This window comes from Notamacropus eugenii, chromosome 1 (genome assembly GCF_028372415.1).
Source record: "Notamacropus eugenii isolate mMacEug1 chromosome 1, mMacEug1.pri_v2, whole genome shotgun sequence".
NCBI classification, from domain to species: domain Eukaryota; kingdom Metazoa; phylum Chordata; class Mammalia; order Diprotodontia; family Macropodidae; genus Notamacropus; species Notamacropus eugenii.
This window is the reverse complement of record NC_092872.1, coordinates 243,432,280-243,450,978: the sequence shown is the minus strand read 5'-3', so window position 1 is coordinate 243,450,978 and position 18,699 is coordinate 243,432,280. Positions and strand designations below refer to the sequence as shown.

Below are 18,699 nucleotides of genomic sequence, written 5' to 3'. Positions count from 1 at the left end.
ACCCAACATTAGTCACAACCATAGAAACCGCTTGATCCCAGACCCCCTGGGGCCAAGGTGGGGGTTGTAGAGGTGACCATCTGCTCCATGTTCTCAGTTCTGGCTTCTTCTCCTATTTACCACTGCCTGGTTGGTCTTGGTCTTTCCCTCTTCACTTTCCACTGGGACCTTTCTCCATTAAGAAAGCCAAGGCTATCCCAGAAACATGCCTCATCCAAAACATTCCGACCACACCCGGCCCTGCCTACTCAGTGCCCGCCAGGTGTCACTGTCTTAGAGAACTGTCTGTCACCCAAATTTATTAGTGCAGAGACTTGACTTAGATTTCACTGATCATTGTAAAGGCTGACACTCCAAAAACCCTCACTGGCTTTCAGGGTAGCTAAATGCCTTAACATATCCTACTATGCTCTCTGACTAACCAGCACTGTGCCCCCTAATCCTGCTTCTGGAGTCTTCCCTTGCTTCTCCATCTACTATGTGATATGGAAAAGGAGTTTCCAATGCAAAGACATCTTTCAGCTGTGTGCACATGTTTTTCAAAAGCTATGTGAACTGACAGTTCCACCTTGATAAAGAAGTCCTTGCTACACAGGAAATACAGGTCAATGGCCAATGCTTATGAGCCATGCGCACCAGGTTCTCAGATCAAAAGGAAAAATTCCCCAGGACCCAGGCCAATGCTACTAGTCCCCAGTCTAAAGAAAGGTGGCTCTCCCTTAAACACTGCAGAGTACCAGGAGTGATCTAGGAGCTCTCAGACACCCAGAACAACAAGTGCCCTGGAGCTTTGGGGGAGACCTGGAGACTTTAATCATCAATGTGTCCAAAGAGAACAAGCCTGTCATTTTGGGTGACTTTAATGCCAGGGTAGTCACAGACTACCAGATATGGCAGGGAGTCCTTGGGAGGAAAGGAAACAGAAAAGGCACTAGTCACTAGTGAAGACTTGTGAGTCTTCTGACCTTATCACCAACACTGTTTTCCATTTACCTAAATGCAATAAAACTTCGTGGAAGCACCCTTGAAGCAAACAGTGGCATTTAGTAGACTATGTCATTGTAAAGAGAAGAGACAGACAGGGTGTTGAGAGTGACAAAGACAATGTGTGACAGAGAGAACTGGATCAATAACAGACTTTGGTGAAGCACATATAGTGAACACTGTGCTAAAAAGAAGATATGCCAACACAGTCCTAATACTTAGGATGTATCCTCAAGTGGTAAAGGACAATCAGAGTAGCAATAGGACTTCAAGGACAAAGATGAAGGTCACAGAGATCCGGAATCAAGAACAAATGATAAGTATGAATGAATGAAAAAGGACCTATTATTTGCCAACCATCTTCCTGAATTATGGAGAATACAAATCCAACAGCAAAGATGGTCCCTCTCTTTTGCTGTTACTATTTTAATTCTTTTCTTTTTAAATTTTGAGTTCCCAATTCTCTCTTCCCTCACAAGGCAAACAATATGTCAATTTTACATGGGAAACCATGCAAAACCTATTTCCATATTAGCCATATCATAGATCAATGATACTTCAATTTGTACTTGAGTTCATCTGCTCTCTCTAGAAGTGGAGAGCATGTTTTCATCATGATTCCTTCGGGACTGTCTTGGATCACTGTCTTGATCAGAGTAGCTAAGTCATTCACAGTTGATCATTACAACATGGTTACTGTGTACAATGATCTCCTGGTTCTTCTCACTTCAGTTTGCATCAGTTCACGTAAGTCTTCCCAGGTTTTTCTGAAACCATCCGCTTTGTCATTTCCCACAGCACAATAGTACTCCATTACAATCACATGCCACAACTTGTTCAGCCATTCCCCAATGGTTGGGCATCCCCTCGATTTCCAATTCTTGGTCACCACAAAAAGACTGTCCCCAAGGAGCTTTACATTCTAATGGAGGCCTGGAAAGTTACAGGGGTAGTGAGTGGGGCCAAAGGAAAGACAGTGATACACTTGAGCAAGAACAAGGCTAGTGGAGGAAACAGCCAGAGAGAAGGGAGTGAAGTGAAGCCTGGCTGGAGCTTTCCTGATCTGGGTTCCTGTACAACCCAGTCACCAAATACATGCCATCTGAAGAATCTGACCTTAGTGAGGGCAACTGAAGTCTTATTGCCTTGTGTTGGGACATGTTGGTGGAAAAAGGGTGGATGGAGGGAAAGTGAGAAGCAGAGGAAGGGAGTAGAGAGAGTCAAGTGGAAGAGGAGGAAGAAAGGAAAAGGAGAGGAAGGGATAGAGGCAAGGAGAGAAACATGCTAACTTGTCTACAGTGACCATGTTTTAGGATATATTGCTAAGGTAAATGTCTGTAATGCCAAGGTATGGTATCAGCAAGCACAGATCACACAAAGACAGAATCAACAGAGACAAAGTTAAGCAAGTCAGTTTTATGAAGAGGAAATACTACAATAAAGGTTAGAGACCAGATAGAAACGGGTCCACTGGGAATCCCTGGAAGAAATGGTTCCCCAATGCCCATCAATCGAGGAATGGCTGAATAAATTGTGGTATATGAATGTAATGGAATACTATTGTGCTATAAAAAAAGATGAACAGGAAGACTTCAGAGAGGCCTGGAAGAACTTATAAGAACTGATGCCAAGTGAAAGGAGGAGAACTTTGTACACAGCAATAACCACAGTGTGTGAAGAATTTTTCTGGTAGACTTAGTGCTTCATTGCAATGCAAGGACTTAAAAATTCCCAATGGACTCTTGAGGCAAAATGCCTTCCACACCCACTGAAAGAACTATGGAACTGGATCGCAGAATGAAGCAGACCATTTTCCTTTGTATTACGCTTTGTTTTGTTTTATGATTTCTCCCATTCATTTGAATTCTTTTATGCAACATAAGTAAGGTGAAAATGTATTTAACAGGAACGTATATGTAGAACCTATATAAAATTGTATGCTGTCTCAGGGAGGGAGTAGGGAGGGGAGGGGAAGGAAGGGGGAAAAAAATCTGATATTGAAGTGATTGTAGAACACTGAAAACAAAATAATTTTTAAAAAAGAAAAAAAAAAGAAATAGATCCCCAACAGGTAAAATCCAGTGAGTTTTTGCAGGATTCTTATCTATGTCAAGCAGAAGTAGGCAACGAGGAAAGGAAGTTAGGGAGCCCGCAACTGGGAAATAGGGGCTGATTCCTTGGAGGTGGTGGTGGAGTGGCAAGGAGAGGTCAGGGAAAGCCTGGGAAATTGGCAGGAGGAAAAAGGGGCTTTCATTTCAGGCTTTACTTTGATAGGCCAATATCGGGGGATTTGAGCCACCTTGAGTAAGTTCTTTACACAGCGATTTTTAAACATTTTTGTGTTGTGAACTCTCTTTGGCTATCTGGTAAAACTTAAAGATCCTTTTCTCAGAATAATGTTTTTAGATGCATAAAATATATAGGATTACGATGAAACTAATGTCCAGTCATGTCTAACTCTTTGTGAGCCTGTGGACCATACAATCCATGGGGTTTTGTTTTTCCTTCTCCAGTTTTATGCAGGTGGGGATTAAATGACTTGTAAGTGCCTGAGGCCAAAGTTGAACTCAGGTCTTTCTGACTCCAGGCCCAGAGATCTATCCACTGAGCCATCTACCTGCCTCATAATGAAATAAAGATGTAATTTTTCTCCTGAATTCATAAATGTCCTGAAATCTATCCAGAGTCAGTCTCCTTCCCTGCTTTGTCTTTTTTTTCCCCCAGGGCAGGATATTTATTTCATTAGTCCAGACCTATGCTACATGCTGGAAGGAAAAACATTTTATCATCTCAGCTCTGTCTCCAGACTTCCTCCCCCTCTGCATGGCTTCCTTCATTCTTCTCTTCCTATGATCTCCACAACACAGAAAAGTCTTGGTAACTGACCCCCAAATTTCCACTGTTCAATTTTAGCCTCCCCCAAGAAAGCAAGCCCTAGGCATAAAAAACATTCCATATGAAGCCACATGAAGGTTCATGAAATGCCACAACAGGAAAAAAGCAGACTTTTCAGAGCTGTCAGAATGGAGCTGGGCACACAACCCTCCCAACCACAAATTAAGCTGCAAGTGCAGCTGGTACTCCAAAGGCCCAGGGCATGTATGGTGTACAGGAGGTTCTCCAGTTTAACCGAGTTTAAGAAGGGGGGGTGATACTCTCCACACTGGTTGATGTCAGCTACCCAGTCTTCTACTGGCACCAGGGATTCTCAAGTACAGTTCCCTTTCTATTACTCATGACAGGTTCTCCAGAGAGAACCAACCTCCTCCTTTTACTCATTGCCAAGATGTTACTGGCAATTTTACAATAAAGAAATTCAGTTTTGCAGCAAAGAACTTCAAAAGCAGTTAGACAGTTAGTAGCAACAACACCTGACTTGGGAGTTAACAATCTGCCTCAATCCTAGACTTAAAAGTTTATGTGCATGTATATTCCATGCACATAACTGTAAAACTGTACAGAAGTTGAAATACTGAGTCTGTATCAAATTTGTTTATCCCATAATTTAAGGGTGCTTAATTTCCATGCAGAGTTCTGAGTATAAGGAAAAGATTCTTGAATTCTTCATGAATCCTTTTGGAAGGCCACTTTGAACAACGTATGATAGCTCACATTTTTAGGACTGTTCAGAATGGTATTTCATTTCTACCCCAGATGAATACAAGCTAAATGCATTCCCAATAACTGGCCAAAGGTCTTGACCCAGGATCCAAGAGAAAATAATGCTCCAAGATTTAAGAAGTTTGCTGGTGGCTTCCTATTCTCTGGTCTTCCTGATCTATCATACTGATACCTGGGGCAGCTAGGAAAGGCAAGGGGTTCAGAGGGCATAGAACTCCACCTTTATAGGCTGCTGAGCAAACAGAAAAAAAGTCTTCCTTCATACCCTGAAGGCATCCATCCCGTAGCAATCATTAACTCCAAATCCTTAATAACTACTATTAGACAATACGTGTAGCTGCATGTAATTAATTACCCATTAGCCATAATGATGGCAATTAATTGGACATTCCCTGTTTCCCACCTACCTAATCTCCTTAAACAGTTTGATTATGTGCCAGAAGTTCAACCGAGAAAGGTAAATTTACCCTGAGTCCTATTTGGCCAAATCTATAGCCCAGTTTCTGCTCATCTCAGTTATCAGCAGGTAGAGACACACCAGGGGCTTAAAGCAGATCAATGTGCCTACCATCTCCCTCAACCCTTTGACCATCAGCCCATGGATGGATAAAAGGGCAGCCATCCTATAAAAATGTCAGTGAGTCTAAGCCTCTGGCTTTTCTCAAAGACCACACAATAGTACTGTATAAAATAAAACCCAAGTTTCCTTGTCTGAATGACTTCCTGTGCCCCATAAAGAACAATGCTAGCATATTGTGACATTTGCCTTACTGGTCCGACTCCAAGGCCTATCCAGTTCAGTACTCTGTGCTTGACAGAAGCACCAAAAGACATATTATGTATGGGATAGCATAGGGGTATGCCAACTTTAGAGCTCAGCAATACTGCAAAACATCTACTCTCCCTTAATAACTAAGTAGGGATCAGCCATCCATTAATTCAAATCATTTTAAATCCATATTTTCAACCTGTGCCATATTTCATAGGGGCATAAAAAGTTCTATACATTTGCTTCCTGTTCTATAAAAAGGATTTCATCAGAATGACCCCCAATACATCATTCAAACTTCAGGGGATGTCCCATCACTTCTAGAACATTAAATACACTAAGATGGTGATGATGGTGGTATCTGGGAGGGGGAGGTTCTCAGGAGAGAGGCTACAAAGACACAGGATAAATGAATAAAGGAGCTTCAAGAGGCAACTCCATCTAATGATAAGAGTCGATGTTGAGCCACACCCAGCCCTTCCTCTACCATCAGCACCACTAGTATTCAGTGAGCTGTCTGGGGCACTGAGGGATGAAATGACCTCCCCATGGCTACACCATGAACAGTAGCAGAGCAAGACCTCTAATTCAAGGATCCCTGCTTCCCAAGCCTTCTCTCTATGCACTATGACATATACTTCTCTAGATAAATTTTAGATTTCAAGAAGAAAGGTAGTGTTCAAATGGAGGAAGTTATTACAGTGATTACTGCTGTCTTCTGCTCTGGTCAGATTCCATCCTGAGAAGCGTAGAAGGGACTTTGACATGTTGGACCTTGACAGGGAGGGTGGAAAATGTTACTTAGGAAACTAGAGACCAAACCATAAAAGGATCAAAAGAAAGGATTAGGAATGTGTAAGTCCAGAGAAGAACAGAAAAGGGGGCTATGATAGCTGTCTTTAAATATGTGAAGGTTAATGTTATGGAAGAAGGATTATTAGACTTCTTAGTCTGGCTCTAAAAACCAAAACTGTAACTGGTATAAATTATAGATAGGTGCTATGGATGTGGAACGGAGGAGACACTGGCAGATTTGCTTGTCTGTCAGTATGTATGTTTAATTTTATTTTTATTTTTTCACGTGGGTGGGTAAGACTATACTATTAAACTGGTCAATGTAAAAAGAAGGAAAGAAAGAAAGAAAATTTCAACTTTTTTTTAAAGGGAAAAAACCCCATAAACTACAGAGGCATATTTAAGCTCATGTAACGAAAAGCATCCTAAAAACTAGAGCTGGACAAAAGCAGAACAGGCTTCCTTAGAAGGTGCTTGTGTTCCCCTTCAGGTCTCCAAGCAGAGGCTCAGTGACTGCTTCCGGGGCATTTTAAAGGTTATTCATGTGCTGCTGAAAGGAACCAAAGTAAAATCACAAAACCATGCTTACTGAGTCCACTATAAGTTTAAGTTACATAATTTCAAATGGGCCCTCACAGCAAGGCAATCCATTCACTCTCCCATTTCAGCCCCATGGCTCTTCCAGACTTTCCCATCCTTCCTCAGGCTTCTCACAGTGCTCCCTCCCCTCACATTCTCAGGTGAGAACTTCACCTATTAATCTGTCGATAAAACTGAGACCTTTTGCCAAAAGCTTTCCACTTCTCTCTTCCTCCTTCTTCCTTTGCTAATACCTCCTTTATTCATCTCACATGAAGAAGTGAATCTCCCCTTTGCCAAAGCATACCCCTCCACAGTCACCCCTGAATTCCATTCCCACTTATCTTCTCTAGCAGAATGCCTCATTATCATCTCCACTCTCTCATTAATCTTCAATCTCCATCTATGGGATCCTTCCCTGTTTCTACAAACAGACTCCATGTTACTCCCAATCAAGAAGCAAAACCAAAAATCACCCTATCATTCCTGCTAACTCTATCTCTCCTCACTTACTCAGTTAAAATCCTTGAGAAGGCAATCTACGCTCCGTACCTCCACTCCCTAGACTCTCATTTCTAAACCTTCCAGAATCTGGCTTCTTATTTCATACATCAACTGAAACTGTTCTCTCCAAAGACATCAGTACTCTCTCAACTGTCAAATCTAACAGCCTTTTCTCAATCATCTTCCACTGTGCATTTGCTGCTGCCTGGTTTCACCTCCACAGAAAAAGATACCTCGGTTTTGGGTATCTCCTGGTGTCCCATTCTTCTCTCTTCCCCTGAGTCTTTCCAGCTTCCTTTTGTGTATCTCCATCTAGACCGTAAGCTTCTTGAGGGCAGGGACTGTCTTATTCATTGCTCAGCACAGTGCCTGGCACATAGTAGGCATTTAATAAATGTTTGATGGGCTAACCTGGACTGACAGCTGTAGCTTTGGACAATGGCAGCTTCTTATCCTGGATACCTGCTTTATCTTAGTTTTCATGATACTGGTCTCCTGGTTCTCTTCCCATCTGTCTCTGACCACTCCTTTAGTCTTCTCTGCTAGTTCTTTATCCATGTCACACCCACGAGCCATGGATGAGCCCCAAAGCTTTGTTGTCCTGTGCCATCTTCTCTCATCCACCATGGGCTCAATTATCATCTCAGAGCAGATTTATTCCCATATCTATTTCTCTCTTCTGAGCTTTAACCCACTCTACCCAACTGCTTTTTTGAACAACTTAAATAAATTCTCCATAGACATCTCAAATTGAACAGATCCAAAACTGAACTTAGTAGCTTTCCCTTCAAACACTTCCCAACTTCCCTGGTGAAGGTACCACCAAGAAGACATGCAGGGTCACAACCTCAGCACCACATTCAATTGCTCATTCTCAGTCACCCCACATGGCCAATCTCCTTCTAAAACTTGTCTTTTCTACCTTTATGAAAGCTCTCATACATGCACCACTTCACTCACAAAGACCAATATCACTCCAGTATCTCTTGACAAGACTACTGTATTAGCTTTCTAACTTGTCTCTTGACTCAAGTTTCTTCCCAGTGCAATCCATCTTCTACTCCACTTCCAAAATGATCTTTCTAAAATGGAGGTCTGGGGGCGGAGCCAAGATGGCGGAGTAGAAAGACGCACATACACATAGCTCCGAACCCGCAACCCACAGAACGGCTAGAGGGGACCAACTCACGGTGAATTCTGCACCCAGAGGCCACGGAATATTGGAGCGAGGGAGATTTCTGTTCTGGAGAGAGCTGCAAACCTCTTGCGGGGGGCCCTTCGCACTGCGGACTGGGCGCCGGGACTGGGAGCAGAGGGCAGCCCTGCAGCAGCCGGGACACCGTAAGGAAAAGATCCGAGTGGGCTACGGGAACAGGGGACGGGATCTCCAGTGGCCACGCGGGTCCCTCCACCCACAGAGGGACCTGCAAACCTCTCGCAAAAGGTCCGTTGCGCTGCAGACGCGGAGCCCAGCCCAGACCTGCGGCGGCCGCGGCTCCGAGAGGTACAGATCCGAGCAGGCTTCAGGGACGGGATCTCCAGCGGCAGCACAAGCCCCTCCACCCACAGGTGACGGGGGTCGGTGAGAGAGTCTCTTTGGCAGGTTGAGAGGGGAGTGGGGTGCCCCCAGGGCTCGGGCCCCGCCGGGAGATAGAAGCTGAGAGACGGCTGCAGACAGGGGTTCCCCAAGCCGGCGGGAGCCTGGATCCATTGTGGAAGGTCTGTACATAAACCCCCTGAGGGAACTGAGCCTGAGAGGCAGCCCTGCCCTGACCAGACCACCTGAACTTAATTCTCACACTGAATAGCAGCCCTGCCCCCACCAAAAGCCCTAAGGCGGGAAGCAGCATTTGAATCTCAGTCCCCAAACTCTGGCTGGGAGGACCAGGAGGCGAGGTGGGTGTGAGGAGAATATTGAGAGGTCAAGTCACTGGCTGGGGAGAATGCCCAGAAAAGGGAAAAGAAATAAAACTATTGAAGGCTACTTTCTTGGAGAACAGACATTTCCTCCCTTCCTTTCTGATGAGGAAGAACAATGCTTACCATCAGGGCAAAGACACAGAAATCAAGGCTTCTGTGTCCCAGCCCACCCAATGGGCTCAGGCCATGGAAGAGCTCAAAAAGAATTTTGAAAATCAAGTTAGAGAGGTGGAGGAAAAACTGGGAAGAGAAATGAGAGGGATGAAAGAGAAGCATGAAAAGCAGATCAGCTCCCTGCTAAAGGAGAACCAAAAAAATGTTGAAGAAATTAACACCTTGAAAACTAGCCTAACTCAATTGGCAAAAGAGGTTCAAAAAGCCAATGAGGAGAAGAATGCTTTCAAAAGCAGAATTAGCCAAATGGAAAAGGAGATTCAAAAGCTCACTGAAGAAAATAGTTCTTTCAACACTAGAATGGCACAGATGGACGCTAAGGACTTTGTGAGAAAGACAGATATCACAGAACATAGCGAGAAGATTGGAAAAATGGAAGATAATGTGAAATATCTTATTGGAAAAACAACTGACCTGGAAAATAGATTCAGGAGAGACAATGTAAAAATTCTGGGACTACCTGAAAACCATGATCAAAAGAAGAGCCTAGACATCATCTTCCATGAAATAATCAAGGAAAACTGCCCTGAGATTCTAGAACCAGAGGGCAAAATAAATATTCAAGGAATCCACAGAACACCGCATGAAAGAGATCCAAAAAGAGAAACTCCTAGGAACATTGTGGCCAAATTCCAGAATTCCCAGGTGAAAGAGAAAATATTGCAAGCAGCTAGAAAGAAACAATTCAAGTATTGTGGAAATACAATCAGGATAACACAAGATCTAGCACCCTCTACATTAAGGGATCGAAGGGAATGGAATAGGATATTCCAGAAGTCAAAGGAACTAGGACTAAAACCAAGAATCACCTACCCAGCAAAACTGAGTATAATACTTCAGGAGAAAAAATGGTCTTTCAATGAAATAGAGGATTTTCAAATTTTCTTGATGAAAAGACCAGAGCTGAAAAGAAAATTTGACTTTCAAACACAAGAATGAAGAGAACCATGAAAAGGTGAACAGCAAAGAGAAGTCATAAGGGACTTACCAAAGTTGAACTGTTTACATTCCTACATGGAAAGACAACATTTGTAACTCTTGAAACATTTCAGTATCTGGGTACTGGGTGGGAGTACACACACACACATGCACACACGCACACATACATAGAGGCAGAGTGCACAGAGTGAATTGAAGAGGATGGGATCATATCTTAAAAAAACAAAATGAAATCAAGCAGTGAGAGAGAAATATTGGGAGGAGAAAGGGAGAAATTGAATGGGGCAAATTATCTCTCATAAAAGAGGCAAGCAAAAGACTTATTAGTGGAGGGATAAAGAGGGGAGGCGAGAGAAAAGCATGAGGTCTACTCTCATCACATTCCACTAAAGGAAAGAATAAAATGCACACTCATTTTGATAGGAAAACCTATCTCACAATACAGGAGAGTGGGGGACAAGGGCACAAGCAGGGTGGGGAGGAGGATAGAGGGGAGGGCATGGGGAGGAGAATGCAATCCGAGGTCGACACTCATGGGGAGGGAAAGGATCATAAGAGAATAGAAGTAATGGGGGACAGGATAGGATGGAGGGAAATATAGTTAGTCCTATACAACACAACTAGTATGGAAATCATTTGCAAAACTACACAGATTTGGCCTATACTGAATTGCTTGTCTTCCAAAGGGAAGGGGTGGAGAGGGAGGGAGCTAAAGAAGTTGGAACTCAAAGTGTTAGGATCAACTGTAATGTTCTTACCACTAGGAAATAAGAAATACAGGTTAAGGGGTAAAGAAAGCTATCTGGCCCTACAGGACAAAAGAGAAGATGGAGACAAGGGCAGAGAGGGAGGATAGAAGAGAGAGCAGATTGGTCACAGGGGCAATTAGAATGCTTGGGGTTGGGGGGGGAGGGGACAAAAGGGGAGAAAATTTGTAACCCAAAATTTTGTGAAAATAAATGTTAAAAGTTAAATAAAAAAAATAAAAATAAAAATAAAATAAAATAAAATGGAGGTCTAACCATGTCAACTTCTATTCAGTAAACTACAACAGCTCCCTGTTATTTCAAGAACCAAATATAAAATCCTCTGTATGGTATTTTAAAGCCCTTCACAACCTTCCTACCTTTCCAGTCTTCATAACCTAGGTACCATAGTCTATTCACAATTCTTCAGACGTGACCCTTTGTGCCTTTGTACAGGCTCACCACTATAATATTCTTCCTTCTCACCCTCATCTCCTAAGCTTCCCTGGCTTCCATCTGAAATAGGCTTCTCCCTGTTTCCTAATTAGGTGCAGACTCTCTTCTCCATTAGAATGGGAATTTCTTGAGAAGAGGGACTATATATTTGCCTTTCTGAGTAAGTTCAACAGTAGCCAATATTATATTGGCATATAATAAACACTTAATAAATACTTCTTGAACAGTTTAGATTCTTCTTCATGTATAGGGTAGAATAAGTGGATTCTGAGGTTCCTCCTTAACAGATTCTATGAGGAAACACTGCAATATGAAATAAGCAGAACCCCCCCAAAGAAAATCCCACAGGTACAAGAACTGCAACAATATAAACGGGAACAGCCACAAGACAGTCACAAATGAATGAAGAGCTATGAGAAGATAACTCCCCTTACTCCTCCTTTGCGGAAGTCAGAGGCCCTTATTATCAATGTATTTATTGGTTTTATTGATGTTTTCTCCATTTTTTTTTTGCAAAAAAAAAAAATTGGTTTATGGGGTGTGAGAAATGTGAGAAGACATTTCCCCCTGCTTCTTTGCAGAGGTCCATAATGTCAGGTTTTTTTTGTTTTTTAAATAACGATTGGCTTTGCTGGTTTTTCTCTTTTCCCTTTCTCCAAAAAAAAAAAAAAAAAAAAAAAGTTATGTGATGGCTTTCTGTACGCAGGGGAAATTTTAGGCAATGTTAAAAGATAACAAAAATTTATCCTAAAAAAATATACTTAAAGAAAAATACGGAAGGGCTAAAGGATATGGTGAACAAATCCATGATTCCTCACATTAGCCATGTGGCCATGCCACTTTCCAGCATTTCTCCTCTTAATTTAATCCAAGAATTTATTAAATACCTACTATGTGCAAGGTACATGGGCTACAAAAACAAGAAGAAAAACAGTTCCTGTCCTCAGTCAAGTACCTTACCTTCTACTTTAGTCTTTGCTTTTCTTTTCATAAAATCTGAGTTGGAAGGGACTCCAGAGGGCATTTCCTTCAACACTGCTATTTATTAATTCAACAAATACTTGAGTTCCTATTATATATAAGACTTTGTACTAGGTGCTACTGAAAATAGAAAGATAAATTACTGAAGGAGTCTTATCTTAAAGAGGCAACACAATGTATCTGTGGGTTTTTTGGGGGGTGAAAAATCAGTTATTTTTTTCCCCTTTAAAAAAAATTTTATTTTAATTAGCAAAAAGCTACCTCCTCTCCCTCCTCCCCAATAAAAAAGAAAATAAAAAGAAAATCTCTGTAACCAATACTCAGTGAATCAAAACCAATGATAAAATGAGCCATGGCCAAAAATGCACCTATCCTCTGAAGCCACCACCTCTCTCCCTCTCTGTCAGCAATGCTGCCTCTGCACTGCTCAGAACTCCATCCTGAGGCTTTGACCATGTTGTAAACTGACCTCTTGGTCCTACTGACTCCCTCTACATCAGCTGAGACAAGTCTTTCCTGGATTCTCTGCAACTGTGCTTATCTGTCTTCATTTCTTATAGCACAACAGGATGCTATAACATTTCCCAGTGAATGGAGATTTCCTTACTTTCCAATTTTTGCTACTACAAAAGCAGCAGGGCAGAAGAGTGCTGATTTGTGGTGGACACACGTAGGCTGAAATGTTGGCTCTGATACTTTCTAATGAGCTGGATGATTTTGTCTAACAGTTTCTTAAGCAACAACTCCTCATCTGTAAAATGGAGATTATTAACACTTATGCTACATACTTCATAGGATTGTTGTGAGAAATTACTACTGTAGAGGTTAGAATGCATGGCATAGAGTGATTCAGATTTCTAGTCAGAAAGATCAGCTCTGACCCTTATTAGTCATGTGAGCATGGACAAGTCAGCTAAACTCCATGTCCCAGAAAACACTCCCCAGAATTTCTATACCAAGTCTTAGATGAGCTGCAGTCAGCATTCATGAAGGTAACACCCACACTCGTTTTCCACATGTCCTTCTTTTAATACTTTTTAATAGTAACCAAGTATGATCTTGAGCACTGTATTCAATGGAAAGAGTACCAAAGTGTGTCAGAAAGTTCAGTTCTTCTAACTCTCTTACTGATTTATGAGACCTTGAGCAAGTCACATCTTTCTGAGCCTCATCTATAAAATGAGTAGATGATTTTTAAATCCCTTCCAGCTCTAAATTCCATTTCTAACTTCTTTTCCCAACCTCCTATCAGAAATGTCTTTCTTAAGAAGCAACAATACAGTTGTTCAACCTGTAGCTAAGAATCTACACCTGATTCTGGATAGAAAGGTACATGATTAACAGATAAAATGATCACCTACTTGAACACAATATGCAACAAAATTCCTTGTAAAACTAGGAGGAAAAAAGGCTAATTCCAAGAAAACAGAAAACCAGACCAGTAGTGCCTAAGCCCTTAAGCCCCAAACCCTGCCATGTCATACCTTTAACTTCAATGGTGGCATTTGCTTTTGGGGCACTGGAAAACTGAAACACACAGTGGTATTCTCCTGAATCCTCTGATCGGGGTTTGTTGACCCTGCAGATGAAAATAGAAATCAGGTGAGGAGACAAAGTAGCACTGTGTAACATGGGAGAGGAGTGGAAAGGCAGAATTCTTTCAGAGCAGCTCACATCTTCATGCTTCTTGCTTGTTAAAAAGAAAGTCCACCTGTATTCTAGAGACAAGTGTGATTCATGACACGAAGGTGAAAAGAAGAGGATAAAACCCTTTAGTCTTGGCACATACTCATCCAAAAATATTTAGGTTGCTGTAGTCTACATGAATCAGTATGACTAAACTCTGATAACAGTCTCTGGCTCCCTCAATCCCCTCAACTTGAACCTCTCTCCTGGCCACTTGGTGGAAACTGGCAATTAAGTCAGTGAGCAGAAAACACTTTTACTTCTCACCAAAACTCACTACAAAGCCCCATCTCGAGCCATCAGTTAGAGGCAGTCTGCCACTTCTATTCTGCTCATCAGGATAAGAGTATTTATTAATAATCAAAAGAAATGGTACCTGGTGCTTCAAGTTAACAAGTTGCCAGGATCTTGCTAAAGGAAGGTAGGAACTCCATTTAAGCAGTTACGCATGGATTCAGAGGGAAAAGAGAGGAGGTCCACAGAAAAAGCCTCCCACAGAGGGGTTCAACCAAGTCTGTTTGACCATGGAGCCAAATCTGGACCTACACTTGGCACTAAGCCCCTTTTCCTGGTTAGATACTTCTTGGCAAGCAAGAGGAACTCTGGAGAAGGTACAAAGACAGGAACCTTTCCAAAGAAGAAGACAACTTTTGGAAAGATCTAGACCACTAACCTAGACCATTAACCTAGAATCTGTGAGCTTTTTAAAATGTTTTAAATAACTAAGTAGTTTCCTTTGTAATCCTATTTTATTTTGAGCATTGAAAAACATTCTGGGAAGGAATTCACAGGCTTCCAATATGGCATGTAGGTCCATGACACAAAAAGAAAGATTAAGGAGCCTTGACTCTAGACTGTCTGGTTGGCTCAGTTCTTAGAACAGTGTTAAAGAGGCTAAGGTCACAGGATTAGCTCCCCAAGTGAACTAGGCTAAATTCATACAGATTAAACTCCTTAACCTCAACCACAAACTGACCTCCTATTCCCAATGAACTGTTTCACATGTTTATGATAGTCACAAGAGAGAAGAGAATGTATATTGGCTAAATGTAGCACATTCTAATCATTAAAGAAAACTCAGAACACATGTTTTGCTCAGGATGCAACAGAAACACAATATCCACATACAAAAAGGACAATGAAACTTTTCTCAGAGGAAAAACCAAGAGATAATGGGGAGGGGGGAGCACCCCATATGGAAGTTTCCTTATTGTGTCACTAGTAATCTTTTCATTAACTAGTTAATCTGAAAATAACTTAGCCTCACTGTAAGTAAAGAGGGATTTTAGCATGCGTAAAGTGGATTTTTGGTATTATTTCTCAGAGTTCAGTTTCCCAGGACACATAGCCATAACAATCTCTTGTTCCCAGGTATTAGATATAAGTTCTCACGATTATGGTTCAAGACATCTCCACCATAATGATAAATAACATAAACACCCAATGCGGCTGCACAGTGAGATACAGGGATGAGGTGAGGTAACCTTGGGAGGCTACTGATGGCAATATGCCTGCCTTGTCTGCTGCCCTATAAAGCAGGTGGGCACTGGTCAAAGGGTGGGTAACCCTTAGGGTTGAGTGCACAAGCTGGAATGCTGTACGTGCCTTGCCTGGCCCCCACTGAGGTTTGAGAAGATTTAGGGGAAGCACAAGTTGTGCCTGTCTGGATTGACCCCATTGAGACATAGAGGTAGTTGCCCCCCCTTCTTGCTGGACCCTTCAAGAAAGGTGATTAGGGAATGTGGTAATAGTTGTACTTCTATTATCAGCAACTCTTCTGAGAAGACTAGACTAGAATAAAATAAGATTATTAAACCCTTCAAAGCTATTTTAGTGTCTTTCCTGTCTCACCAGATCAAGAATGAACCTGTACTAGCAGCCCTCCTGTGTGCTGTGTTATCTGTCTTATGCTCATAAAGAGGGTATAGCATAAATACAATTCTTATCAGCCCCAAATACTCCTGATTTGAGGAAGAACTATGGTCATATTTCCTCTGAGAAGATGTTCTAGTGTGATTCCCCTTTGAGATACCCCACAGTGTTGGTTATTCTTATTCTCTGAAGAAGAAAAATCACTCCTCTATTTGAAATCCAAAGCTCATGCCGGCTATTAGAATAGAAGTGGGGTAGCCAGAGGGTTGTCAGATCTACGTATCAGTGCTGCCTCTAGTGCAAGTCAGTGACCCTCACAAGTCACTGAGATTCCCGAGGTCTCACTTCTCAGTTAGACTGGCTAACTGCCAGATTCACAGACGAGATCATCTTCAATAAATCACAGAGAAGGGGTTTTTATGGGTAACAAGTAAAGCAGACCCACCATCTTGAGAGGGCCAGGCAACATGAAAACACTACCAAGTACAAAAACATATGCTGACTGATTCTTTCCCATCTCTAGGAAAGGTGAATTAGTGTTAGACTTACCATTTTATAGAAAACAGAGGCCCAAAGAGGTTAAGAAACCTGCTCAAGGTCATACAGCAAGTCAGCACTAAGGAAAAGTGTGAGCCTGACAGTGGAAGAAGTTAGAAGATCTGGTTTCTTGGCCCATCCACACACTATGGAATGCTGGGTAATTAATTTATTGAGCTTCTCAAGGTCACAATTGCCTCAGATAGATAATGGGGATAATAATATGCATTCTTCACTCTTATAAACACACTTGCTCCCTGAAAAGGCTTTTCCAGTCCATCTCTGGCCTCCCTGACTTGGAGACACAGTTGTCCAAGCTTAGTTGTTCAGTCCGTTTTAAAAACTTCCTCTAAGAATGAAAACAAGCCAGCAAATAGAGCCTAAAGGAAAACCTGCCCTAACAAACCCAAAATAACTCCAACTTCATATACCACTTTCCCCACAAGTCACCTTGGCCCCCCCATTCTGGAAGACAGCAAACTCACCTATGCCCCTTCCCTTCCCCCAAACTCTGGCCCCTCTCACTTGTATTCCATGTTGCTGATGTTCTTGCGAGTGGCCGTCAATTCCACCCCATTCTTGGTCCAGTAGCTGTACTGGAGGCTGTGGGAGCTGGAAGTGAGGTTACACTGCAGAGTGAAGGGAGGGGCAGGGCTGTCTCGAATGATGACCTCTTCACTGGTGACTATCCTGGGCTCTGTAATGAGAGGGCACAGTGACAAAAGGCCATCAACTTTCCCTTCTGGCAGGCTGGCCTGGGAGTCAGAAGGGGCAGGAGAGAGGGGCAAGGAGAAGAGGGTGGGGAGCAGACAGGACCACATGAGGAAATTCACTTTACCACTTTGGAGAAAGTCAAGAAAGAAAAAATAATGTATATAAGCAGATGACCACTGGTGCAGACAACAGCCTAAGGACCAGTCAGCCTACATGTGAAAGAACAGGACCCATTACTTGCATGGATACTTGTCATATCCCACTGATTCTTGGAACGCAATGTCCTTGGGACATGGTGCCCACCCAAATGCCTGAGGCTGCAGCAGTTATTCACAAAGACTAGGCAGGCTCTGCCTGACAGCATTTGTCAAGTGCAGCAGAATGTTTTATATTTGCAACAACCCATTCTATGGGGTGACTAAGGCCTGAAGCAGTTTTAAGATCAACAAAGGAAATATATGTCTGGACTTTCCCCCTTAAATATTACCATACCTTCTAAAGGAGCCCAGTTATAACCATTTCTGACAAAGTAAAAACAAAACATAAATATTACTTAGGTCCAAACACATACTTCCTAGTGGAGGTCTGCCTTGTTCCCTTAATTGTCCTATAGCAAAGTTCTCAAGGAACTGTTCTCATTTTTCTTTCCCAAACACAGAATTTTTCAGAAATGAAACTTGAAATTCCACTAGACACAAGTGAGGCCAACTGTAGAGTATGAAATGTTTTAGTAGCATTACAAGACATTATGAGGTAAAAGGAACCTTAGAGATCCTAGAGTTCAGAGCCCTCATTTTAAAAAGGGGAACTGACTTGTCCATGTCAGACAGAATTAACAGCAGAGTAAAAGGCTCTTTTATTGGGACATGTTAATTCCTCCTCACCACTATCACCACCACACTACAAATTCCATGGAGCTGGACACATCCTACTTTCATGCTTTATTCCAGGCCCTGTGGGTTTAAAATATGAAGCCGCCCTTTTCTAGTTTATCTAAAACATGTGTGACTAAACATGTAAAAGAGATTTTTAAATCATACCCAATCATTCTTGGAAGTATCAACTAAAAAGTATGTTGAAAGCAAATGGCAATCATTTTTACTCAAGACTTTAGCACCCCCTTACTGTGGCTCAATTATTAGATGAAAAAATCTGATCTTTTATTACCTGCCATTACCTTCCCCCAACACACCCCTCACACCCAAAGACATGTCCTTCATTTGAAGATAATTATCTCCTGCATCATCTTGTTCTGTCTAGTTACTTATAATTTGCAACTCCAATATACCTTTCTACGTATTACTACACCTCATTTCAGGGACAAAAAACCTTCTCATCTATCCAGAACAGAATTTTCCCCCCTGGAGAAATACTTCAAAAATCTATTGTCCAAGTACTTTTTTTCTATTGTAAAATTTTCAA

General features: G+C 42.0%; 1 protein-coding gene across 2 annotated transcripts in view; it reads right to left on the bottom strand.

The window, feature by feature from the left end:
• The window catches only part of NPTN (neuroplastin), a 78,023-nt gene that overhangs the window by 17,220 nt on the left and 42,104 nt on the right, over window positions 1–18,699 (bottom strand). For both annotated transcript variants that reach the window (XM_072628406.1, XM_072628405.1), the window contains exons 2-3: window positions 17,089–17,260; window positions 13,953–14,047 (exon numbers count right to left, since the gene is read on the bottom strand). In XM_072628406.1, the coding sequence (XP_072484507.1) occupies window positions 13,953–14,047; window positions 17,089–17,260 (267 nt within the window). The remainder of the gene's footprint in view (window positions 1–13,952; window positions 14,048–17,088; window positions 17,261–18,699) is intronic.